Source organism: Cryptomeria japonica, chromosome 7 (genome assembly GCF_030272615.1).
Source record: "Cryptomeria japonica chromosome 7, Sugi_1.0, whole genome shotgun sequence".
NCBI lineage: Eukaryota > Viridiplantae > Streptophyta > Pinopsida > Cupressales > Cupressaceae > Cryptomeria > Cryptomeria japonica.
The window spans coordinates 619,776,219-619,804,028 of NC_081411.1; the positions used below are offsets into that span (position 1 = coordinate 619,776,219).

Genomic DNA, 27,810 nt, shown 5'->3' on the forward strand with positions numbered 1-27,810 from the left:
CCTTTGCTTCTTCTATTCTTGTCTTGGAGCGAGTAGTGCCTCATCCCCCCTCATCGTCTGGGACTAAGGCTAAGCCTATTCCTCCGAATAGACCTCCCTGTCTGCCCAGGACTGCAAAGCCTTCGGTGGTGTCTTTTGTTCATGTGACTGCACCCAGTGAAGACAAGGGAAACGTGCCCGCGATACCAAAGTTTGTGGCCTGCCCTCCCTTCAAGCTCTCGATCATGGTCAATATCCCTTAGCTTGCGAGAAAGGGAAGCATTCCTCTCGTATTCACTCATCACCACTTGCTCATGTTTCACAGCCCACATTGACACCCTTTATTCCTCTTATTTCTCCCCGCACAAAGAGGAGTAGAACGTCAGTTGATGTGAATGTAGTACCTATCTCGAATGCACTTCATTTTACATCAGTTAGGCCTTCTCCTGTCCCTGACAAGGTTTCGGAGACCTCTCCCATGGATCATGATGTTCCTAATTCCTCTAGGGATTCATTTGGTGGCCCTCATCTCCATTGTAATCAGTGTATGCATGAGCATAAGCGCTATCGCCGGGCCATGGCTCGAGAGCGTGATGTTGCTCTACAATCTATTGTTGAATCGGCAACATCCAGTTCTGTCGCATCAACTGTTGTTTCATCAAGTGCTTTTATTTCTGCATCATCTTCAATTTTACTCTCATCTTCCTCGAGGCCTATCAATGAACCTCCTCCTAAGCAGGTGCAGGTTTTCATCACTCGTTCTTTGGAGCCTCCCCTCATCACCTCTTTATCAGGCATACCTCTGTTGTCCTGGACTGTTGACATGTTGCATACGCAAGTGGTGTCCAACGTAGCTTTGTCTTCTCCCCCTATTTCATAGTTGTTCCTACATCAGAGTTTTCCTGGGATCCTTCAGCTTGCTACAGTTGATCGGAGACCTGTTGCTCCTATTTATCCCAAATGCAAGTTTGAGCAGAGCCTTGTCCCGGAGTTTCGACGGTGCAAATCCTCACAGATATGTTCTTCATCCCTTTCTATGCCTGTCTCAGTGCCTATTGTTCTACCTGTTTCTGTGTGTGTGGTTGAGAAGGCCTCTCCTAAGTTTATCACTACCCCTCTTCCAGAGCCCAGCAGTCCTATTCATGTTTCATCTTATCTAAGTGAGTCGCCTGCTTCCTCTATGGAGGCTTGCTTGTTCAACTCTTGGAGGACATCTCGGCATTGTCTATGATCTTTACACAATCATTGACCCTTGCCTCCTCCGAGCCTGTGGACGTAGACGCTGATGTTGCTTTGTCCCTTGCCCTTGTTGTTGGTGAGGCACCTGGTGTCGCTCTTGTTGTTGTCCCGCTTTGGACTCGTCCTCCTTCTCCATATGATATAGATTGGGAGAATGATGACCTGGTCGTTGAAGGCCTCTAAGGCCCTATCTTTCTTTATTTTGTGGCATAGTATGTGTGCATGATTGTGTTCCCCTGTGATTTATTTATATGGTTGATCCCTCCCAGAGGACCCAGGTCACTTCATAGGTGCTTGGATATAGGAGGTTGATTGTCTTTATCTGTTGTGCTCTCCTAGAGGAATAGAGTTACTCCATAGGTTCTCGGATACAGGGGATTTCTTGTACAACTTCTTCTATCTGTTATGTATTTCTTCTATCTTTCTTATATTTCTTCTTTTTATATTTGGGGACGATGCAAAGCAGTGGGGGCATTTTTAGCCTTTTTTCATGTTGACCCAAATTTTTATTTTTATCTTTGTCTCCATGTGCTCTTCTTCATAACCATGAACTTTGGCACTATGATGATACACCCATCTCACAGTTGTATTACATATTCTCACTGTTATGGGTTCTGACGCCAAACTATCGGATCCCCATGTCCTCTTGCATTCATCATTGATGTTGTGGACATTTATGTGTCACCGGCTAATGGTGGTATTCCATGGAAACATCTTGTTATGTTGACATGCCACAACTCCTCTTCTCCTTAAAATAGCATGCCTATTAGGCATATCATTCTAAGGAGGGGTATCATATTTGCATTTCTACATAATCTGCATTTGTTATTTAGCCTCTTGCATTTATGTTTCTTGTTAATCGCTTTTTCATGCCTGTCTAAGTGGGGGCCAAACCACTTGATCCTTTTCTTTTTCATGCTTGCCTAAGTGGGGGCCAAACCACTTGATCTTTTTCACCTAGATGGGGGCCAAACCATTTGATCTCTCTTTCGTTCACCTTTGTAGGGGCCAATCTACTACTTGTCAAATCTATCTTTGATAGCCCAATTGCATGGCTACCTAGTGTATCACTACCAATTCTAGAAAAATCTCGCCCTATCGTATGGTTATCCATATTGGCATGATCTCGCAAATATCATCACCCTATCATATGGCTATTTAGCATAACACGCTTTGCTATCCATACTGGTGCATCTCATATCACAACGGCTGCTTATCTTGCATCTTTTTGTAATTAGGTGCTTTCCTCAAAGCGAGGTTTGTTTGTTACACTATCTAACCTATTATCTATCTTAATCCATCCTTTATCTTATCATTTGACATGTTAGTTTGCAGCTAGCGTGTTTGCGATGCATTGGTTAGCAATATCTATTTAAAACTTCAATTTCATCTCACTGGGGGCAACCTCGTCGAATCAATGAAATTTTGCCTCCTTATCATGACTCTTTTCTTTATCTTCCTCTACTTTAGCTTCACATCTCTTAGTAAAGACATGCTCGCTAAAGTGGGGGCAAAATGTAATATCAAAAATCGCACCTTGTACAATTCATTGCAACAAATGGCACCTTCCTCCACATCATCGGAGGTTGTGTACCGTTGTTTTTGTCTTTTTGCCCACCTAGATCACTTTGTCAGCTCCAAACTGGAATCCTACCAACTCTGTCGACCTGTCATCCTTAGGACACTAGCGCGACGTGAAGACGTCCATGCGACGCGCTAGCGTCCCGCAAATCTAACAGCCCGTAGGTGGTCGTTTGAGCATTACGCTTGCGCCTGGAAGGAATCGTAACACCTCTGCATGCATCCACCAATGTCGGTTTGCCTTCCAAGGCCTATATCTCTCCTGTTTGAAGGCATTTTGGGGATTCTTGATTGTTTTCTTGAAGATTGAAGCTTTAGGCGATCTTCTTGAGCAATATTTGTAGGTTTTCACAACACCACCATTGTTGCATTCTCTCGAACTACTCACAACATTATCTTCACAAGTCTTGGAAGGGGAGTTCGCTTACTTTCCTTAATTTGTTTGCTTATTCATAATCTTTTGTTTCAATCAATTTATCATTCCAATTGTGTTTCTTTCATCTTTATCATTTTATTTCCCCGTTGCTACAATTGGGTTGTCTGTGGAGGTGGAAACACCAAAGTGGGGATCTGGCTGAGGCAGACCTCTATACACAACCCCCAACATTTTCTTTTCTTGTTTGTGTGTCGGTTTGTAGTGGTGAGAAAGTTGTCGTCTTGTGGGAGGCTTCAATCATGGACCGACTATGAGCTTCTCTTATTTTCCTTTATCTTATTTTCTTATTTCGTTCTCTGCAATACTTTATTTATTGTATTGCCGCATTGTTTAGTTGGTAGTTTAGTCTCCTTTGTCACTATCGTATGGATTTTGTACTTTGTCCACACAGGACAACAGCGCGTTGTGCTAGTATCCCAGTTTTGCGTGCTCGTCTTGAAGACGGAGACTAAGTAGAGTCGTCCGATAATTTCATTTGTGGCTTGTTAGCTTAGTTCTACATTTTTATCCCCTAGCTCGCTCTTAGCGCCAGTTTAAGTGAGGTAGCAACTGATAGGTTTGTTCTCTAAGATTTGTCATCTTAGAGGTAACAAATCACCTCCTCTACAATTTAATTCCTCACAATCATCAATTGTTTTTCATTTAGTTATAGTCATTAAATCTATTCACATGAATCACAATATAAACTTGTCATCACATGACAAATATCCCTCCAACCCTTATGCTCTCACATGTGTGAACATTGAAAATTCAAACATATCTTTTACTTATTTATTCCTCTTGTGACACTCGTTACAAGGTTAAGCCTCAATTCGAAAACTAAACCTCAATTAATCTCAACCATTTACTAATCAATGCATCTTGGCATTTGATTTCTCTCTTGAATTTTTTATAAATTGGTGGTCTCTCATCCCATTTGAGCATCCACTTTCATCACTCATATGATGTTTCATTTTTTGTCTAATCCTCCATATCATATCCTTATGATATCTATTTGATTACTCATCATCTCAATCCTACCATCATGCTACTAATTCGTAAGCAACCAAAGTCCATACATCAAAAGAGAAAATTAAGATAGCATTGGATGACACTTTTTCTACCTCAATTCAAGGACAAAGAAGAAAAACAAGGTAAAAGATTTCATTTGCATGTGTAGTGTTGTAAATTGTATAGACCCACTTAGGTGGTTGTGCCTCATGCTCCTAATTTACGTCTGATTGTGCTCAATTTCAAGACCGTTTTTAAAAGCTCAGTGCAATCCCCTACTCAAAAAACTTTCTCTAGCCCAAAATACCTTTTTGCCCAAAATACCATGACTAGGATGCCCAGCACCCTTGTCCTCCTAGGCTAGGGCACCTAGCACCCATGTCTAGACATTTTGGGCCCAAATTTGAAATCATAACGATTGGCTTTGTGAGTAGCGGGAAAGTGCTCCTCGATGTCGACGTTAACCGAAAGTTAAACCCAAAAAGGTGTAAGTTGTATATTAATACAACTCCCTCTCATTTTGAGCATCATCTACAATCTATTATGCATTCCAATTGAGCAGTCAATCAAAAGCATCTTCAAGGCAATTGACGAGAAGTCTACAATCAAGGATTCAAGCTTTCAAGTTCAAAAATTATGATCAAGTTTTATATGTTCCATCATGATGAAGGCATGCATTAACATCCATCAAGCAACATCAAGCTTTGTGTGAGACTTCAAGGTAAGGATTTCACATCAAAGGCATCATTTGTCATTTCAAGCTTTTCCTTTAAGGTTTTTAGCATTTTTCCTACTAAAGGTAAGCTCTCTTTCATCTAGGATTGTTGTAGTGAAGGTGGAAACACCAATACAGGGTGATTTAGGCAAGTCCCTATGCAGCACAACATTTTGTCCTCTTCTTGTGTGTGCACATACAAATCCAACAACTAAAGTTGCAAAATGCATTGAGCAAACTAAGACAAACAGTTCCAAACTTTGAACAAGCAGTTCCCTTGGACTATGTCAATTAGCTCACTTGTCTAACACTTTCTGGCTAATTTTTGGAAGGAAATATCTATAGACTCCTTATCCAAAATCTGAAGCTTTGTGTTGACAAAAAAACCTTCAAACAAGGGCACCTATCTCCATAGTACAACATATTCAGCCCCAGATTGTTGTCACAAGTTATTTTGTCTCCTAATTACACATCAATACTTTTGTTTTCGCTTCCAATTCTATTTCTTTCTATTTATGTTGAATGATCAATTTTCCATCATTTTACCTAGATCTTGCATATTCATATCATAATCAAATCCAATTAAATCAAATCAAAAAGGGGAACAATTAACCACAATGTTTAGCATTCCTTGAGGACTGAAGTTGAACCTAATTGGATGTTCCCCAGTCAAATGATCCAAATTGGAAATGATGAATGAACAAGTACTTGGTTTACATTTCTAGGTAAGGATCCATTTCCACCACATTTCAACATGGGTTTGAGTTCTTTATCTACCCTTGTTTATTTTCTTATCTTCACTGATCTTGATTGTTTTTCTTTATTCTTGTACAAGGGATTGGGTCATTTCAAAATCTCATTTTACCTTTAATCAAAATAATTGGCAAACTTGTCACAATAACCACAATTAAGCCTATAACAACAGTATTTGATCCAAAGAATCAGTAGCTCATTGGAATAGTGTAGATACACTATTTATAGGTAGTCTCTAATAGGATTTTGAGGTATGAGAGTTTGAACCCAAGGAGGTTGCAAATGTGGTTGACCATGAGAAGCACAAATGAGAGTATTCTAGTGGCAAACTTGCAACACTTTCAAGAGCACCTAAGTATCACTCTCTTTGAGTTAAAGAAGTTCTATAGATACATAGGGTGGTAGCTTTGATTTATAGTGGGGCCACCCATAGTTACATTAATGAAGGATTGGTGGCTAAGATGGGTTTGAGAACAAAAAAAATTGAGGGAATTAATGTTACTATAGCTGATGGGTTTACTATTCCATGCAATTAAAGGATTCAACGTCTTAAATTGATCCTAAAAGGGCATAAGATGCAAGATTATTTATATGTGATTGGCACTAGTGAGACAGATTTGATTGTGAGAGTGAAATGGTTGCACTCACTTGACAAGTACACAAAATTATCAAAATTTGAAGTTGAAATTCAAATCAAACAAGGCAGTAGTCATTTGTAGTGTATCGGGATACCATGATTATATCAGGTAAAAAGATGGAGAGGGCTTTCCATAGAGGAAAAGGAGCTTAGGCAGTTGAATGTTTGATTACATATACAAGCCCATCCAAGGCTTGGAAGGTCTTATCATGTTGACATCCAATCCATTTTGGATAAACATATCAAGGTGCTCAATGTAATTCCTCCAGGCTCACTATTGAATAAGGGCTTTTAGCATGTGATTAAACTAAAAGGAGCAAAACAATCATCAATACAGCTTATCCTCATCTTAATAGACGGGAGGAGATTGAGAAGGTGATTACGGAGTTGTTGGATATGGGACACATATGACCTAACTCTAGCCCATTTGCTTCTTTCTCGGTGTTGGTCAAGAAAAAGAATTATACTATAGGACTGTCCATTGATTATAGGGCCCTCAAAAAGAGGGCCATCAAGAACCACTACCACATACCTAGAATTGATGAGTTGATAAATGAGATTAATGGTGTGGTGTGCTTCTTCAAGATTGATCTACGATCAAGACATGATCAAGAAAAGAGTCAAAGATGATGATGTGCAAAAAATAGCATTCAAGTGTCACTATAGACATTATGAGTTCTCACTGATGTCATTTGGCTCCACTAATGCACATGACACATTTGAGTCCTGCATAAATCAAGTTTTTTTTATAATTAATAAAATGTGCTAGTTTTCTTTGATAACGTCTTGATCTACAACAAGACATGCAAGGACCACTTGAGACACATTCATGAAGTGCTTTGCATACCAGAGTAGCATTCGTTCTACACCAAAACATCCAATAGTTAGTTTGACTTCACCAAGATTGTATTTGGGGCATAAGATTAGCGTCCAAGGGATGGGCATGGATGAGAACAATTCAAGACAATTAGGGATTGGACTCGACCTAAGACTTTGTCACAATCGAGGATTTGTGGGACTTCGTAGCTACTACATGTTTGTTAAAGAACTTTCATAGCTTGCAACCCCATTTACATATTTGACAAAGAAGGGAGCCTTCTCTCGTCTAGCATAGAGAGGTTTTGAGAAGCTCAAAAAGGTAACAAGTTCACATCTTATTTTGGGTGTTACGAGTTTGTTCTTTTTGTTTGAGTGTGATGCTTCAAGAGGAGATTGGAGCGGTTTTAATGTAAGATAAACACCCCATAGCATGACAAAAAAGTTCAAGGAATCCGACAAGACCTTTTATATATATAGTAAGAAGATATTGATCATCATGCATGCACTAGCTGAATTCATGCAATATTTGGTTTATGAAAAATTTTGTGGCAAAAACAAATCTTAACAGTTTGAAAGTCCTTCCTCAATCAAAAAGATTTGAATGATAAACAACAAAATGTATAAACTATAAGCCTATGGTTTTAACATATGAGCATGCTATGGGAAAGAATAAAGTGGTGGTTGATACACCTTGTCTGTTTTCTACAATTGATATATTTACCAATTGGTAGGTTTCTACTAGCTGAATTTGCCAAGAACACAACAAGTTGGATGACAGGTTACAATATGGTAGGTATAAGGTGGTTGATGAGCTCATTCTTTATAAGGAATCCCTGTATCATGTTCAAGAATCAAAGATGGAGGAAATTTTGAGGCCATGTGATGGCATACCACTTGATTCTACAAGACATATAAGGCATATAAGAGAGCGATTTCATGAAAGGGGCTCAAGAGTAATGTTTCAACCTTCTGTCAAAAGGGCCAAGTCAAGAAACTCCGTGGAACTATGCAATTTATGGACCATATATGATCAGAAAGAGAATAGATGAGGTTGCATATGAGATAGAATTCCAAATAACAAGAAGATTCGCAGTATTTTAATGATGTTTGAAAGTCCTTTCAACAGCAAATTACACCTTATTACACCTTCATCAACTACCTGATGATGAAGGGAAACTGAGTTTGGAGCCCAAAGCTATCATTGATTGCAAATATTTGAAATGAAAAAGCATGTCTCTTGAAGATGCTGTGGAAGGCAAGTAATCTATGATCATCCATGTCTTAAATTGCTGGAGGACGAGCAATATGTGGGGCAAGAGGATTATTATGTCCCTTCTGCTCAAGAGTAACGTCACATTTATAAATATAATAAAAGTGTTTTTAAATGCTATACTATTGGTATTAAATATTAAATAATAAAACAATTAAAAAAAAAATTAAAAGGCTTAATTTAAATTTGGGTGCCAATATTTGGACACTTAAGGACCTATCTTCAGACAGGTAGATAGATGAGTTGTTATTTCATTTCGGAGAATCTTTTTCTGTAAACTCTGACGAATTCTTTGCAAATTCAATATTCGATGAAAGAGAACGAAAACCCTAGTTGCACAAGTGAGTCAAGACGAGACCCGTCTCTTTTTTCTAAGGAAATCCAAATCAAGGTTTGTATGCGGCCTTACGCTCTCGAATGTTAATTCAAATTTTCAGGTGGCATAGTTGTTTAGAAGGAAAGATTTGGAATGCATCAAAGCAATGCATCCACCAATTCAAATTTTCAGGTGGCATAGTTGTTTAGAAGGAAAGATTTGGAATGCATCAAAGCAATGCATCCACCTATTGGTGGCTAAAATTGAGCGCTGAGCAGGTTATTCATTGGTGGCTAAAATTGAGTGCTGAGCAGGTTATTCATTGTTTATCCAAGGGTTCAGCAGCTCCAGCCGTGGCAATGTTCAGCAGATTCCAAGGGCAGAGTTGAAATCATCATCAAAAGAAGCATAAAATCAACCCATAATGGCAGATCTAGGATTGAGTGCTGAGCAAGTTATTCATTGTTTATCCAAGGTTATTCATTGGTGTTTAAAATTGAGTGCTGAGCAGGTTATTCATTGTTTATCCAAGGTTCAGCAGCTCCAGCCGTGGCAGTGTTCAGCAGATTCCAAGCGCAGACTTGAAGTAATCATCAAAGGAAGCATAAAATCAACCCATAATGGCAGATCTAGGATCGGATTCTGATAGTTTACATTCCTTGGGCAATTTATATCCACAAGTAAACCTTCGTAGGTGCAAATTCGTTTATACCAGAATCCAACAAGGACATCCTGAGAAGCAAACAGCAAATACTGAGAAGGGAGGGTGAATCAGTATTTCACAATTTAAGACTTTTAAAGACAGTAATAAACCAACACAAAAACAGCCAGCAACCATCATGAAGAGGACACAAGATTTTCTCGTGGAAAACCCTGCTAGAAGCATCAACTCCTTTTAGCTGGGACAACATTTTCCAAACCCAGAAACAGAGAGTACTTTTTAAATACTAAAACTATTCTCATGTAACAAGTGAGCTGCTATCAGTCAGTAACACATTATTTTTTTCTTCTCACAATCGATACATAGCTTGGCCACTCCTCATACGAACTCCATTTCGCCAAATACACTTCCAGTGAGAAGGATTTATATATAAAAGAAGATTCCTATCCTCTGCGTTCAGCAACCTGAGCCTTCTAATCAAGTCGCATTACCTGTGTGTATTTAATTAACAACTCACGATATGGTTTTTATATCACACCTCCCCTTTCCATTTCGATATCCTCCTTATTAAAACACGGTGTCTACAAAAACAGCTGCGCAGACTCCCACGACATGAACAGATTACTGCTCAAATATTCAGAAATCCACGATATGAAGTTGTGTTTTTTTTTAAATTTTCCAGCACACACGTATTAGACAATACCTCCCTTTTTGAATGATCCACGCACAGCACCAAAAAATAGCATCCAAAAACATTTTTTATGAAAAACGACTTTCATAAAAAGCCACAGCTAAAGAGTCAATCGCATACTTCTGAGACGGCTCATAAATGCAAGAAGAAAGGCGTTACTGATACAACAACTCGGCACTTGTTTCAAATAAAAACACCAAGTCCTTAATTCTGACCAAGAAAAAAACAATCGAATCAAGACAGACACTCACGTCTCCCATTCATGGCACAAAAACAAAAGCCTCATAAATAACTGCCCAGAGACTTCACAGGCTCCACTGTGTTTTTTGAAAAGCATCCCGTAACTCCTGCGATACTTCCACGGACTCTGCCAAAAAAAATATACATTTCAACACCAACAAGCCGGGTCACTTTCTTCATAAAAAAACGCAACTCTGAAAACGTGTCTTTAATGCCGTCCCTTTTTAGAACATGGACTGTGTCGTTTTTCTTAAGAATCTAGCCATGACTATACGATATTCTTTTAAGAGAAAAACGTTCTTGCTGCTGAGTCGTATCCTAAGCTTTAAGCACAAACACCATCTTGTTTTGGCAATCGCACAAATTCTATTTTAAAACACAAAAAAAACGATTTAGATCATTTTTGCCACACCTGTAGCCGCCTCAAGTAAAACTGCTAAAATAAAAGATTCCAAGCCGACACATAAATTTCAAAGGAAAACATCGACCCTTTTGAAAATTCAAAAGCTGACTTGGCATTAAAGAATGACTGAAGTGGACAGGCAAGCAGCTGACAAGCTGCTGAAGTAGATACACAGGCACCTCAAACAGACAGCAGGAATACAAACAGCTCCAGCAGGCACTCAAGCACCTCAAGCACCTCAAATAAACTTCAGAATAAACTATGACATCAATGACAAAAATTCCAACGCATCCTACAGGCGTGCCATATACTGTATACAGCATATCCCATCTAGAGTCTCAATTGTATATCATCAATGCCATTAGCATTGAGCAAAGGGAAGAACTGATCTACCAATCATCTATCACACTCAGCTGAGTGTTAACAGATTAAATATAGGGTTTTCCTACCCATTCATACTCAGCTAGGCAAAAACAATTATGAATTATCACTATTTGTGGTTTATTTTCCACTCTCAGACATGCACAAGCTGCAAACCCTAAGCCCTCAGCGACATACAGCAGTCAAATCATCTATATTTCGATCCCAGTTGTCCCAAAAGTCTGAAGGGCTCATAGCCCCACTTATATCCGGAATCTATAGATCTATAGTCAGTTAATACCGTGCCGTGAGCTGTTACTTTTCTGTACTGTTCAATTGAAAATAAAAACTTAAGTTAGCTTCCGCTACCATTTGAGCTTCTTTTCAGTTGATTAAACTTGCTACCTTTTTTATATAAGAGTAACAAAAGGACATTACAGAAAAAAGTATTAGCCATCACATGGTTTCTGGCTATCTTGTAAAAGTTGCAACCAGTGCAGCTGCTTTCTTGCAAAATTCCACAAAGAATAAATTCTTGTAGAGTGCATGGCCCAATATAGCTAAGCCCTAATAAATTTGAGCTGTGCACCCTTTAATTAAGAACAGCGGGTTAAAAACATGTTTTCTGAGAAAAAGATAGATCACTCATATCCATGTGCACCCAAAGCACATGTTCTTCGTTTAATTTTAACATAGAACAGTAGATCAATAATATTTTCTTCGATTAAAGCACATCCTAGTATTAGGCAATTTGTTTAATAGATACAGAAAAAGTAAACTAAAAACTTGTTGACTATGCAGAGAACTTAGGTTGTGATAATAAGTCCAGGAAAGATGATAAATAAGGAGAACTTGGATAATAAAAAAGTTTGCATAATAAGGAGAACTTGGATAATAAAAAAGTTTGCATAATAAGGAGAACTTGGATAATAAAAAAGTTTGCATATTTGAAAGACTAAGCATTTTGTCTGAAAGTATGTGTCCGAATATGTAGAAAAGATGAAAGAATTCTCTGCTCATACTGAAGTAAAACTGCTCCATGACAATAAACCAGGTCCAAACCCTACTTGCACATGCTCCCTCTTGATCATAAAGCAAGGTGATTAGCTAGGCCACACCCCAACAACGCTGTAGAAACCCTTTCAGCCAGCGACTTTTGGCCAAAATGACATGCTCGAATGATGCATTTTGCAAGGTTTATCAGCTTCAGTAGATCTCTAATGCCTAAACTATTCAGATACCAGTATGGCATCATTATCTGTAAGCTAGACATTCTACTCATTGCAGAAACCAAAGAGATCCTTGTATAATTTGCAACACATGAAAGAAACCGCTTCAGAAAATACAATTACAACTTGGGCACCAGAAAATGAAAAGGCTTGGTGGAGACTTAAGGCAACAACCATGTGAATAAATTCATTCTACCTGGTTTGGGAATAAGAATCAATAGAAATAATAGAAAGTACAAATATTGAGTGAGAAATCAGATTTCTCTAAATTTGATAAAAGAATACTTTTTATTGTCTGATTGGTATGTACACAGATGTAAGGGCATAAATATTGCATCTTGCCCTCAGTTTCAAAAAGAACCATTTACAGGTAACAAGGATGTAGTATACAGAACAGCCAACCGAACATTTCAGAGTTGGCGTTCACATTCACTCCTACCTCTGGAAAAAATGCCGAGCAATTTGAATTGTTTCATTCTGCAGAGTGATAAACCTTCATTTCCTAAATCAGAGAGAAATTTTGGTGAAGTCATATGCATGAGTCCATTTCATGTCCAGTGCAGTAAAGTTTTATTTCCTGCATCAAATAGAATTTGTGAATCGGAACGAGGAGAATTGCCTGAGCCTTTCCTTTGCTTGGAAGTTTTGGAGCCTTAATTTGTATAAATATTTACAGTGTAAAAGAATATGTCGACAAATCAGAAAACAAGTGCCCATGCTGATTGCAAAAATCAGGCCATGCATGCAGCTGCATGGATCTTCTTAGACAATTTAAAACTTTCCACGCCCATTGCTGTCTGTCATCTTGAATATCACAGCCATTGGCGATTAAGCTGTAAGCTTTATATCAGGGAACCTCTTTCAACCATATGCATCACAGGTCTTTTCTGTTGGCTGCTGAAAACTGCAGCAAAATATAACAAGCCACAAAAGACATTTCATTTTTTCAAACATACTTGCCCACAATTCGGTCAGATCGTATTGACACCCGACTATCATTTCCTCGTTGGTCCTCCGGTACAACCCTATCTGCTCTTGCCAAAGACTGTTGCCATGCATCCCTTGATTTCTCAGAAGCAGATCCAAAGTCCTCCAAACAATGTTCCAAATTAGCCCTTGAATTTCTGTAAGCCCCATTTTTGGCAACTGAATTGGATCTGTCATCATTCATCCAGACACCTGGACCTTCTCCATGTGCATCTGGTTGTCTCTGAATTGGACCTCCCAACCTTGGTGGTCTCATATGAGGAAGAACTCTTGCCTGAGATGAAGCAATAGAAGATTGCTTTACAACCAAAAAATCTCTAGGCAGAGATTCCATGTCCATAAAACAGCCCCTAGACTTTGAATCTTCAATTAAAGCTGACCAGTCACTTGATTGCTTCAGTGCAGCTGCATTGCCCATAACCTGAACATTTTTTAAACCAGTGAAAATATAGTTAGTGAAGCTGCTGAGTTTTGGCATAATCAAACATAGATTTTTAAAAATTCAAAGTTAGCTGCAACAAGAAATACAAGTTATCATACCCAAAGTGCTCTGCGAGCTCGTGTTAGTGCCACATTCATGCGGCGAACATCAGCTACGAAGCCAACCCCATGATTTGAAGCTCGCACACAAGACATTATAATTACATCACGCTCTTGACCTTGAAAGGCATCTACTGTATTGATATATAGACCTTTCCCTTCATCAGATTTGAGGACACTGTCAAACTCTCGTTGCAAACATTTCAGCTGAAGCTTATATGGGGTGATAATTCCAACAGAAACCTTTATACATGCGCTCTTGGCAACTCTTTGAAGGTGCTCATATAATTGCAAAGCAAATTGTGCTTCATGAACATTCTGATAAGAAACAGATCCACCTCTATGAGATTCTCTTCCATGAGTTATATCATAAAATAAATATGGTCTCAATAGAGGATCTTTATAATAGATTTCATCAGGTCTCCTGGAAACACTCTCACTGTCACTAAGTCGATTTTGATAAAAATATCTGGAAGGAAAATCTCGAATTTGGGGATGCATTCGATACTGAACAGATAACAACAGAGTTGGACAACCTGCTTGTTGGAAGCGCTCAAAAAGGCTTCTACTATAGTGCAACATGCCTGCTGCCTGGCTAATTACTGTTGCAGGCAGCTGCTGTGGATCCCCAACAAGAACACACCTTGCAGCACCCAGTGAAAGTGGAGGTAGTACACCTACTTCACTAGCTTGTGCAGCTTCATCTATAACCACCATATCAAAGCCATGGGCAAGGCGCTGGAATAATTTCCTGCCACTACTAGAAACAGTAGTGAAAACAATCTCAGCCTCATTTGCAAAACTTGCTTCAAGGTTTGACCGAGCTTCTTCCATATTAAATTCACCACCTGGACGGAAGCGACTTTCCAGAATAAAAAGACGAGACAACTCCACTAGAACTTTATCGCGCTCTTCTACAACAGCTGCAAGATTCTGCAATAACTGATCACGATTGTGGTCACGTGCAACCAGAACATCAGGATCAACCCCAACCGTTCCTTGCGATCGGCCCGCAGCAGCTGTCACACTTAATTCTCTCTGTAGCCCACTGATTTTCTGAGATAAGTTTAATTCCCTACTCTGAAGTTGATGCATATAACCAATGACTTCTTCACGTCCCTTTCCTAGGAGGATTTCAGTTCTACGCTCCACAGATACTGCCTGTGCAGCACGGTTTTGTGAATCGACACCCACCCTTGCAACATCAGGACGATAAACCTTCATTTCACCATCAATAAATCCTCGATCCAGAACACGTTGTAGCAACTCATCTGTAGCAGCATTTGATGGAGCACACACAAGCATCCGGGGTTTAGGGCAAAGTTTAGGCAGCATGCGGAACAGTGTTCGATCCATACTCTGGAGAACATCATCTATCGATCCTGTGCCAGTACCATCAACGCTGTTTGCATTATTGTTGGCTTGTCTGTAGCTTTCAGGAGCAAGTTTCTTAAGCAGTGCACCATAATAGTGCTGATATTGAACAAGATGAATAACATTCAACATTCCCCATACGGTGTGCGTCTTTCCTGTCCCAGGTGGCCCTTGTACCAAAGTGAAGGGCCAAGGCTCCTGCCGTCTAGCAGACCCAACTCCATTTGTACCAGCTGCCGTATGCATAGCAGCCCACTGAATAGCTGCTAGCTGTGGACCATTGAAACTCCTATGAAGATGTTCAATAAAATTTGGTGTGAAACACTCTGGCATTGCTGGAGGTTGCTCCTCATTATTTGGAAAGTGCTCTGGCCTAGGATTCAAAATCGCTTTCTGCATCTGCATCAGATGAAAGGTAAAATCTAGGAGATTAAGGATCACAGACATAGAAGTAAATGTATCTATTTAATAAGATCTTAATTTAATACCTGAGCATTCAGACGACGAAATGAATGCAAAGCCACATATTCTCTTTGTATTGTTGAAAGGGATCCAAGGACTGTTAGGCACCACATTCCCTTCTTTTGAAGTTTCATTACAATATGATCATCATCTGCTCTGCTGTGCATTAAAACAAAAGCAATCTCAGAAGTGCATCAAAAACATGCATTCACGGTGGTGCCTTCAGCCAGTTCCGGCATCATGCATACTAAAAAATTAAGATCATATCAACCTGTCCATATAAGATTTACAAATTTCAGACATATCACACTTGCTAATAGCAGGGAATTAAAATGGAAAAAAAAATATTTCTAATGGATAAAATGACCTGCTATCGTCAATTGAATCACCAACATAGAAGTGAAGGATTGCACCATAAGGATCACGTGTATCAACTGGCATATAGCGTCGAACAGTGCCTGCCACTCGACCTGCAACATCAACTTCAACTTCATCTTCAACTGCAAGGCCGGAACTAGACTTCTTAAATGCACCTGCTTAACAAGATTCTAGTTTGAGTTAGCACTAATCAATGATTTCTACAGATTTGTGATTACATATACAGAAACAGTACCTGTTCCGGGCTTTGGTGTTGAGATTACACCTACGTCACCCTCCTTAAATGTCCACTTGTACTCATGCACAGGAAGCACTGTCACATCGTACCAACCTAGTTCCCACAAAACAAATGCATCACGATCGAGTGTAAAGGTCCAGATGCCAGACCACATGTAATATCAACTCTGTGAAAGGCATAAAAATACTACCTCCTAATTCAAAAGATGGTGACCAAAATGAAAGCAGTAACACTAAATTTAAAAACAATTTCTCAATCCAGGCAATAAAATAAATGTGAAATAAATCCAGCCATATTACTTTACTCCAAATTTTATATGCTTGAAAAAAAAGTAAACCTTAAAGGATTGGTAATTTTGTATCCCAGAGCTTGGGAAAGAACTACTGCTAAAGTAGCAAACAACCATTTAACAAATCTTTATGACTTCCAGGTGCTATAATGTGTTTGATCAAAATTCAGCGTACAACTCATCAAATTCTACAGCTTTCAAGTGTCATACATGTGAAAATTCAATTTACACCTGTGTAGAAAGGTATGGAGAATCTCAAGCATCAAGAATTCTATCATTCAGTCCAGGAAAGCATAACTGCTTTGTTCACATCATCAAATAACAGAAGCTGCAAATTTAAATAGGCATTCTAAAGAACAATGACCAGCTTAAATAGTTCACATGTATGAGAGAAACGCACCGACTGCCAGCACATATTAACGGAGATGCAAAAGATGCTTTTGAGAGAATAGGCACATTAAAAATCAAATTATGCAGGAATGAAGAAACATTAGTTAGCAATTAACACAGAAATATTATCTGGACATGTTTTGATCACATTCTTCCAACAACATAGATATTCCTTAGAAGGTCAATCTTTCCTTTTGGTACACTTTACATAGATGAGCAGTCCTTGGTCTTACTCCTTTTTTCAGTCACAGGTCCTTTTAAAGATGAGCTTTAAAGATAAGCAAATTATGTAATCTAGGAAACACATCAAAGGCAACAACACTTTCTGCCTTGATTAACTTGAAGCACAAACTAATTTCTGTGCTTAAAATCTGCAAACGAGAAACAGAAAGGGATTTTTTTAATGTGGAACAAAATAACTGCAAGGTTAAGCAACCTGGAGATAAGTAGCTTGATCATAAGACATGGTCAGCTTGGTCATAAGACATTAAAAATCAAATTATGCAAGAATGAAGAAACACTTGTTAGCAATTAGCACAAAGAAATATTATCTAGACATGTTTTGACCACACTATTGCAAGAACATAGATATTCCTTAAAAAATAGGCACATTAAAAATCAGATTATGCACGAATGAAGAAACACTTGTTAGCAATTACCACAAAGAAATATTATCTAGACATGTTTTGACCACATTCTTACAAGAACGTAGATATTCCTTAGAAGGTCAATCTTTCTTCTTGGTACGCTTCATAAATGAGCAGTCTTTGGTCTGACTCCTCTTTTCAGTCATGGGCCAATTTAAAGATAAGGAAATTATGAAATCTAGGAAACACAACAAAGGCAACGACACTTTCTGCAATGAACCACTTGAAGCACAAAATAAATTCTGTGCTTAAAACATGCAAACAAGAAACAGAAAGGGTTTTTTTTAATGTGGAACAATAAAACTGCAAGGTTAAGGCAACATGGAGATAAGTAGCTTGATCATAAGACAACATGGTCACATAGATCTTTTGGATTAACAATCTACATGAGTTCCCTGGTAGGTAAAATTACTCAATTAATCAAGAAAGTGCCACCATGGTTTACTTAGGTGCTTGAAGGGCCATGCAAGAATTTGTGTTCAATTTGGAATAGCAAACCACTGTCAACAAAATTAAGAAGATATTTGGAATAGCTTTATTTTTTAATTTGGTTTAGAAAAGTCACATGACAAGTACCTAATATTAACTCAAGAATGGATGATAAAAAGAGATAATGTACATTAGCTGGACAGAACAGTCTAGAAGCCAAATCAAGCAATATTAGCAAATGAAAAGCAACTATGAGATGGCCTAAGAATCAAAAACAGCTAATGCCAAACTCTTGTTTTATGAGTTCAGTCATTTCAAGCCAGTAGCATCATAAGATCATACAAATGCAATGACCTTACATTAGATTTTTTTTTTTTAAAAATTAAAAAACCACATATGGATATAAGAGCATTTGAGCAACAGAATGGCAGCATCATGGTAAGTATATCATAATAGGAAGCCAGTAAATAGGGTAAATTTAAAAAAAAAAACCACACATGGATATAAGAGCATTTGAGCAACAGAATGGCAACATCAAGGTAAGTATATCATAATAGGAAGCCAGTAAATAGGGTTAGAGAGCTCCCTCTGGGCAAAATGTCAGGCAACCAGAAAAAAATGAGGAAGATAAAAAAATGAAAACAATGATGAAATGATCGAAGTCAAAACAGCTAAAATGCCAACACATGTTTTCTGAAATTCATCCTTTCAAGCCATTAACATCATAAGATCTTACAAACACAATAACCTTACAATAGGTAAATGAACATGGAACACAACTTTAAGGATATTATATGGAGACCCGTGTATAGAGTTGGAGAACCCTCTCTGGAGAACATTTCAGGAATTGTACTTTTCCAATGTTGCAACAAAAAAAGGAGAGGATGAACCAAAAAAAAAAAGTGAAATCCAAGCGGGTGAACAAAAGCATGATCAAAATCTTACCAGCGCTGTTCTAATTAAACCATAAAGATAGCTAGGTTGTAATTAATTTTTTTTTAACTCTCTTGACCTTGTGTATGTTGTTTAACCCTCTATAGGACATGCCTGCAGCTGTATGTTGTTTAACCCTCTATAGGGCATGCCTACAGCTAATGATGGATTTGTGGCATCTCTATAGAAGATTGCACTTTCTTTTATTTGAAAATACAATACAAGCATTTTTTTTGTAGAAAGATAAGACCAGACTTCATTCACTTTGAAATAGAAAAACAAAGATCTAATAAAGACCAGTGATGCTTTCATAGAGAAAAAGGTCCAGGTTAACAGCAATAAAGTGGTCTGTATCTTGGAAGACATACATAAATGTATGTAACAGTGGAATTTGTTTTACAACCAACTCTTTGTTTGCCTAGGTATCTGAATTCTTACAGATCAAAGAAACATCAGACTGGAGATAATAGATTTTCCACACGAAACCAAATAATTATTAACAGTTCGAAAATGTGTTTGTGAAGCTTTTATCAGGCTTTGAGTAAAGAGTCCAATGATGTTACAAGTGAATAGTTTCTATCAACACTTTCTATGAAAGCCACAGAATCGTAAATTAAAGTTTTCATTAATGTGGCCAAAGCCAAAGCCAAAGCCAAAACCATACTAAATAGTATAGTAGAACTACTATGCCATCCAGATTATACTAGATATACAAAGCTTACAAACAAATTATACCAAGAGAAATAAACACACCTCTATCGAATTGCCATCTACCAATGTGCCCCTTCTATGTCAATGCTATCATCTCCTACCACCTCAAATATTCCACCACCATGCAATTCTCTTTTCTTTGTCGCGATGAGAATCAACTTAATTCTAAGTAACTCCCAAACGCCACATTGATCCTCGCCTGGTTGTTGCTAATCTAAATGGTATAGCTCATTTAATCTCCTCCAAATGAGGGAGTTAATGTTTGTTATCAACACTTTCTAGGAAAGCCACAAAATCATAGATGAAAGCTTTTTATCATTGAGTAAAGCCACATTTATACTATTAATGATAACTAATGATCTTATAACCCACTATTCCATCCACGTTATACCACATATTCAGAGCTTACAAACAAAGTATACCGAGATAAATGGGCAAGCATCCACCAAATTACCATCTATACCAATGCTACATTCCCCTACCACTTTCTCAAACAGTTCACAGAATTCTGTATTTCCTCTTCCACATCAAGATGGTAATCAACTTACTTTTGTGGCTCCCTAATGTCCACATTGATCCTTGCCTGCTCATTGCTAATCCAAAATGGTATAGTTCATTTATCTCCTTCATGCTAGCTTCCACAAAAAAATTCCAGAAGCTTCCATAAAAAATTTCCAGAAGCTTCATTCATAATGAAGTGGAGTTGAAATGAGGTTCATGTGCACAATGAAGTGGAATTGAAAGAGGTTGATGTGCACAAGGCCAGGCTCTATGCAAGATGTGAGACAACACCCTATATTCCCCCGACAGCATATGCTGCAACTTTTTCAATATGACAATTCCTAGTCTTAAGGGGAATAAAATCATTATCAATTCATAGATGTCTCGATATGGTTCAATGAGAGAAATTATCAACAGTTTGATGAACCACATGCATGAAATAATCGGAAAGCATTACAGAAATGTTTGCAATTGATGAATCACTCAAGTGCTCAGACTGCCACAAGACTTCAACACAGACACCATAAGTTAATGACAGTAGGTCATTTTTATTATGTTTATGATCATATACCATGTCTTTATGGCAAAATTTTATGAATCTAGTTTGCTATCATATCCACTGTGTCTGCCTAACACGTGCAGAGAATAGCAAATAAGAAAAAACATGCCATTTGTGTCATTCAAAAAATGATCAACAAAAACTATGCCATATTAATTTAATGATTTGTGCACTCCGCTATTACCAATATGGGGACTCAAGGCCCAGCTAACAAGAACAAGTACAATGCAGCCTGATGATGAAACCAACAAGGCATCTGCACCTACTAATCAAAGTGAGCTAACAGAATCTGTAAGCAACTAAGAGTTACATGACTCAATGGAAATGAATCAATATCTACAATGAAATTATTAGATCATTCAATAAGCAGCAAGTGTTTTGTACCAGCAAGAGTAGCATAAGAAATGTGGTAGTGAACCTGTTGATGAAACCAACAAGATCACTGCCTGCTATCAAGGACCTGCATATTATTTGAAGCCAGATTTGTATTAGTCAAATTTACTGCTGCTTTTATATTCATTGATCAGGGTATAATGCAAACCCATGCAATCCAAGCAACCAAATCCTTTGAACTTTTAGGACATTAAATTAGATATTGCAAAAGATTGATAACACGCTGACTCAAAGCAAGCTCCGATACCTTAATTCTTACCCAAAGAAACACATTAGTAAACTGCACAAACAACAATCATGACTCAAATGGTTTGCACTTTGCACTTATTGGTTGAATGTATCCCTCCGTATCATATCTTCAATAAAAACGAACCATCCATTAAAATTTAAAACCAACCGAAGTAGGACCAGACCACCAATTCAAACCAAAGTACACAAAAGATTTCCAAATAAAGAAAACAATGTTTTCCCACTTTCTACAGGCCTATGAAATAGACATCCATTTAATTTTAAAGAGTGAAGTGTTTAGCAAACTTGTCAAAATATATTACCACTCTGCAAAATAAGCAATAGTTAAAACACATAACTTCAAAATGCAAACATAAGTTAACAGACTCTGAACTGATTTGACTATGAGTGGGATGTTTTAAGGCACACGCAAAGTAAAGGTTCACAATTCAGCAAAACACAATAGCTATGATCAATAAGTAACATTTACTTGATGGAATGTATGTTCACAATTATTCAAGAGAAAATTTACCTCTTTCTCGTCTGTCAACACTCTTGATACGAACCATTATGTTTGCCTCCCGAGAAGCAGTTTCACAAAGCTCCTCCCAAGTGCTGTGTAATTGAGCACGACATTCCTCAAACAACAATGGTTCAAAAACGCGCACATAATCCTCTGCAGACTCAAATGTGCCTGGAACGCATTGCAGTTCCATTTCATCTGTAAAACAAAAGAGTTTTCAGAGCAACTTCATCAACATCTAAGAGGATACTTTGAAATTGATAACTTATGACTATTGAAATAGCAAAACCAAAAACTAAGAATTACTTGAGAGTACTGTGCCGAATGCATTTTTAATCAGTTATAACATTAAACGTGACATCAAAAAAACTTGAATACTTGAGAATAGTGTACATGGAAAACAGATATTTTAAACATTGCACACCCCATAATATACCTAAACTAGAGATGGTAACATGCAAGAAAAATATAGATGCAAATTGAAACAAACATGACTCAATGCAAAATACTAAACAATCTGGACTTGAATCATCACAATGCAAAGGTTACCAAATGGCTGAGTTGTCAGCAGAAAAGCTCCAAATTTTCATATATGCATATAGAGGTTTCATCATTGTGCATCCAAAACTCCAATTTTTACAGTTTAATGCAAAATATAATTGATAACTAATGTAAGATACATATTACAAAACAAAAAACAAATTCTCCCAACACCTAAAAGCACCCCCATAATACAAATTTTCCAAGAATGCAATCTTTTTCTTGTAGATAGAAAAAGACAAATCCAAACCATAAAAAGCTGTGAACGACAGACAAGTCCCTTGTCCCAAATTTATTTGAGCTTTGAAATGTGGAAAAGTCGTCCCTACATTCAAAGTTTCTCAAACAATCCTCTTACTTTAGTCGTCCCTACATTCAGAGTTTCTCAAACAATATAGGCATGTTAAAATCACACATAGTTAGCTGCACTGCCATGGAGGAAAGTCTTATACAAGTCTAATCTCCATATCATCATGCAACTCTTTAAACAAAATCAAGAACCTAAATCAAAGCAGAGGTTCTATAAAAAAAATTAAATTAAAATACTAAAGAAAACATGAACATATCTAGGCAGTATTTTCTTTTGGCAAATGCACTTTCATAACATAATAACAGCACAAGAAACAACAATGCACAAATAATAAAGATGCGCAAACAACCTGAACGTTGCCAAAACTTTTCACTTGTCACTTCTCTGTGAAGGCGTTCAACAGATGTATCCTGGTATGACATATTGCTCGTAACCTGTTTTTTAGATGGCAATAGATGTTTTCTGACAGCATATCTTTGATCTAGTGATTCTCTGACTGGACCTCCAGCTGATGACATCTTCCAATTTGGAAGCTGATATCCTTTTGTGTGTTTTTGTTCCATCCCTTGCTTCCAAGAATTTTGCCTTGGCACATGCGGTGGTAAGCCTTCAGCTGGGGAGTCCAAGTTAGAATTCCCCCTTTTGGACCATTGCGCAGAATTAACCCTTGAAAGCTTCTCTGAGAATGATGTCTGAATACCTAAACATTCTTCAGAATTCTGTTCAGTCCTTTTATTGTCTTGAAATTCAGGCACTGTACCACCTTCACTACTTGATGAATCAGCCAATCTCTGATCCTTATTCAGAGGCAATCCTTGTCTATCCCCTGGGCTATCATTTGAGATATTCACATTGCGGAAAACGGTAGATTGCCTCCTTGAGGTTGGTGTTTTAATCGGAGCAGCTTTCCTTACATCTTCCAAATCCAGAAGCTTAACTTGTCTATCACGTTTTTTACCCAGCTTCGCTTCCTTTTGATGATCAATTTTGCGCTTTTTACTGAGATAATCTGCAGGCCTTGCTTCATTTTGCCCATCATGTCCTTTTGTCTTATTTAAGAGTCCCGACCCAGATGCCTTAATTGAATTGTTCAGCTGCACATTAGCTTGTGGTACCTCCACTTTGATATCATCCAACCCATCAGAGATTGCACTTTGTTGTTTATCATTGTCATAGACTTTATCAATGCTCGGGGACTTAGCAATGACATGAGAAGAATCAGTATTACCAATGTTTGACAGTTCCTCACACTGAATCTTGTTATCTACTTCCATATTGGTACTGGAATCATACAGAGTTTCATTGCCACCATCTATATTTGTCATAAACTCCTTAGGACCTTTCTCTACAACCTCAGGATCAACCTTACCTTCTTCCACCACTTGCTTGGCATGCAAATCCAATAACATTCTATCTTCCTTGATTCCAACATTGCGAGCTTCACAAGAGACTGCTTCATTTTTACTAGATTGTTGAGCTGTCTCTTCATTATCTGACCATTCTCCTTCTTCTCTATCATTGATTTGTTCATCTCTGATTACACACTCTTTCTGAACAGCATCCTCAACTTGCAATGGCAATACTGTTGCCGAAGAAAATCCAGAATGCTTTGAAAGAGTAGACTGTGCATTTTTTTTATCTTCCTCTTTAAATCCTGAAACTACAGAATGTAAAGATCTATTCAATACTACACTGTCTTGAGTACCCTCTTCTTTTAATTGATCATTTAAATCAATAATCGAATTTGACCCCATGGACTCTTGAACATTTCTTTCTTCCTTAACTCTTACAAAAGGCTGGAATCCAGAAGCAAATGATGCATGGGTAAACGAACATTCATTTGAAATCTGCAAAAGTCCCTCTGAGAGATTCACCTGAGCTGATGGCTGAAGCTGAGCAGGTGTATGAAAGTCATGTGGAACATCACTTTCATCTTCTTCATTTGGAGGTTCATTAAGGTCAAATATAAATCTTCCTCGATTGTCCATAATTTTAAATTAAAATACTAAAGTTTGTAATCAGCTGTTGCAAGACGTGAATGAGCTCTCTTTACGTCGAAACCTGTCCTTGAAAGTGACCTCTGAACCCAAAAAGGCCATTAACATTCAAGATGGTTATAAGATTAGAGGGTATACCATTAGATTGTTGCTGGGTGTTAACAGTTGCTGCATGCACAAACGAGAAGCATGTCATGCCTTTCAAATATAAAACTTTATAAATTAGAAAAACAAAGCAGATGCCAGAGGAGAATGATTTTTTTTTAAAAAGCACTTAGAATCCTCCAACATTAAGAGAAAACATGGAAACTTACAAAGAATTCCTTAAACTCTGTTTCAATCGTACAGGCTCTTCAACCACAAAATTTAAAATTATCTCATAGCTACCAGAATTTAAAAGAAGTCAGATAAAGCATCGATAAAAAAATCTATAAAATGCAAACTTTGAAAGTTGAAACCCTTTCATGCACAAATGGACCTCTTTGGCTGCAGAAATTGAGGTACTTGCTCAAATAGATGAGTTGGCTATTGAACATCTTTACACTTTTGAAAATGCCAAAGCAAACACTGGAATAAATTGCGAAATTACAAAAATAATCAATTATCCCTAGAAAAATAAGAGAAAGCAAATCAAATTGCTCATTTTACGCTCTATTCATATATGTATATCATTAATCACTGAAAACATATACTCAGTGCTGTGATTAGTACATCTAATGCTAAGGGATGCAACCGTAGAAAGGGCTTGGGCTCCTACTTATAATATGAGCACAGACCCATAAAATTGAATAAATGTAGGCTATAGGACTACAGTGAATTTTCCCCCAAAAATAGGAACCCCACATATCTAGCTACAAATTTTAAGCTGGTGTTGAGGAGAAGAGGCTGAAAGTTTCACCACCAGCTTTGGAACTTTTATGTCTATGCAACCTAGATGGTATTTTTTATCATTCTAATTTTTGGAAAAAAAAAGCATGTACCCATCCTCTATCTCCATATGGTTTCTAAAATTTCTCATCTGGAATTCCTCACACATATTTAGATTTCTTACAAGAAAATCATTTAAAAATCCATGTGACCCACTAGTGCTGCTACTGATAAACTTTGCTAAACTAATGCTAATGGCTCAGTTAAGAACCAGCTCTCATCACTTGAGAGGTGAAACAGGTAGATGGAAAGTGCCTAAATAAGAATGGTATAAAAGACTATGCCTATTTTGTAACACAGGAGCAATAGAGCTTGGAAGAAAAGCTTATAATTGCTGATAAATTTTTAACACCCCTCCATGGGACCATAACCTAAATAATATTCTTAAAGGCTTCGTGCATAACTTCTGTTGTTCAAATAATTTATGCAATTGGTTATACAAAAAAATGGGATAGATGTGAGAAACTAAATCATTATTACAAAGAACACATGGTTTTAAGTGGGCAAAATAAGAAAAAGAAGCAATAGATAATTTGCAAACAAGATAACCTTCATACTAAAATATGCAGATTCTGTAACACAAAAAAAAATCATATAAAGCGGCCAATATAAACTGAAAAATGACCTTTCTCTAATTCTAGGGTAAAGCCACTCAACTAATACGAGCACAGCCACTCTCCTCCACATCCATCAATAATAAACTCCTGAACCTTCTCTTTACTTCTAGAGATAGGGACCATCGGTAATGCAAGGTAGGACTTCAGAGAATGCTATATTTACTGTGGGAAATTTCACAAAATAATGCATTTTGGCAATAACATCTTCCATGGGAAATCATTATCTTAATCATCTTTCTCTCATCCATATTGCTGATACTCACTAGACAAGTTAATAAGAAAGGGAGCGAAAAATTTAGCACAAGACAAGATCTCTCTTATCCATATTGCTAATAATCACTAGACAGACGCTAAACAAGCTTTTGTCACGGGACTAAACAAGATTTTGTTACAGGACAAGATCATCCTCATCCATATAGAAAATAATCTTACAATTGAGGCACTAACATAGTACAAAATAATCTTACAATTGAGGCACTAACATAGCTTAGAGGAACTGATTACTAAAGATGCTTTGAGGTGCTTTTACTATTTGTGGGGCCACTTATCTAGTGATTACCGACAAAGTAAATAACTTTCTAAAAATTAAAATTAGCTGTAACTAAGTTATCAACAATGAATAGTGCTAACAAGCTCTTATTTTATTGACAGATCCCTTGCCTTTGTGATCATTGCCAATGTAAATACTGTTGTAAGAAATACAATTGTGTTCGAAACATTTTGGTAGGACCCCTTGTTTAGAATTTCAATCCCCTGTAAAATCCACCTAACGAGCAAATACTATCAAACAAGCATCTCTAACGACCAGGCATCCACACACAGGTGTTACTACACTTCAAGCCTGAAGTCATAATAAAAGCCAGTCCACTACCAACCTAAAAAGCTTCGAGTTTCTCTCAACTTCAAAAAAAAAATTGTCCTCTCTTGTCAAATTCAAGTTGCAGCAAAAACAAGCTCCGCTGGAGAATACAGAACTGATCCTAACCCCGGCAGCATTAGAAACCCTAATCGTTTCGACCCAAATTCTCATTGAAATCCCTCATTGTGTTGTGTGAAAAATTAAAAGCAAGGTTAAAAACATAACCAAAGGTCAAATCCAGAGTTAAGGTCTGTCCATTCTCTAGCCACAGGTTCAAGCCCTAGACACTGTCTACAACAAAAGTTTTCCCACACCCCCCTGTTGAGCATTTAATTGCTGTAGAAACAGCATTTCGGTTTGCAAACTAAAACAGTGCCGATTGAGGTTTCATTAGAGGCAGCCAATTTGGTCCCTCTTAGGCTCTTGGTGCATAGCTTTTTAAAAAAAAAGAAAAACAGATCCAAAATATGAAAGCTTCAATGTATCATCTGACCTGCTTTTGATTAGGATGATTGAACAGTGTTTTTGTGCAAGAAGAGGTTCCTCGCTCGAATCCCAGCAAGGCACGTGACGAGCGAAGAAGAAGAAGAGAAGAAATGAAGAGCTTGCGCTTTGGAGCAACCGAACGTATGAATGTGAATGTGAGATATGAGGGGAGA

At 37.7% G+C, this 27,810-nt stretch overlaps 1 protein-coding gene across 2 annotated transcripts; it reads right to left on the reverse strand.

Annotated features, from left to right (window-relative positions):
• Positions 1-12,546: 12,546 nt before the first annotated feature.
• On the reverse strand, positions 12,547-27,801 carry LOC131035819 (uncharacterized). 2 transcript variants are annotated; one of them, XM_057967542.2, is made up of 8 exons: positions 27,645-27,801; positions 23,101-24,916; positions 21,911-22,099; positions 16,296-16,391; positions 16,050-16,215; positions 15,709-15,838; positions 13,847-15,619; positions 12,547-13,727 (listed from the first exon to the last, which is right to left on the reverse strand). In XM_057967542.2, exons 2-8 carry the CDS (start codon positions 24,737-24,739, stop codon positions 13,266-13,268), a joined length of 4,455 nt encoding a protein of 1,484 aa, XP_057823525.2. In that variant the 5' UTR covers positions 24,740-24,916; positions 27,645-27,801; the 3' UTR covers positions 12,547-13,265. The 2 variants fall into 2 exon arrangements, with proteins under 2 accessions (XP_057823525.2, XP_057823524.2); XM_057967541.2 differs by having other exon boundaries at positions 15,709-15,841.
• Positions 27,802-27,810: the final 9 nt, after the last annotated feature.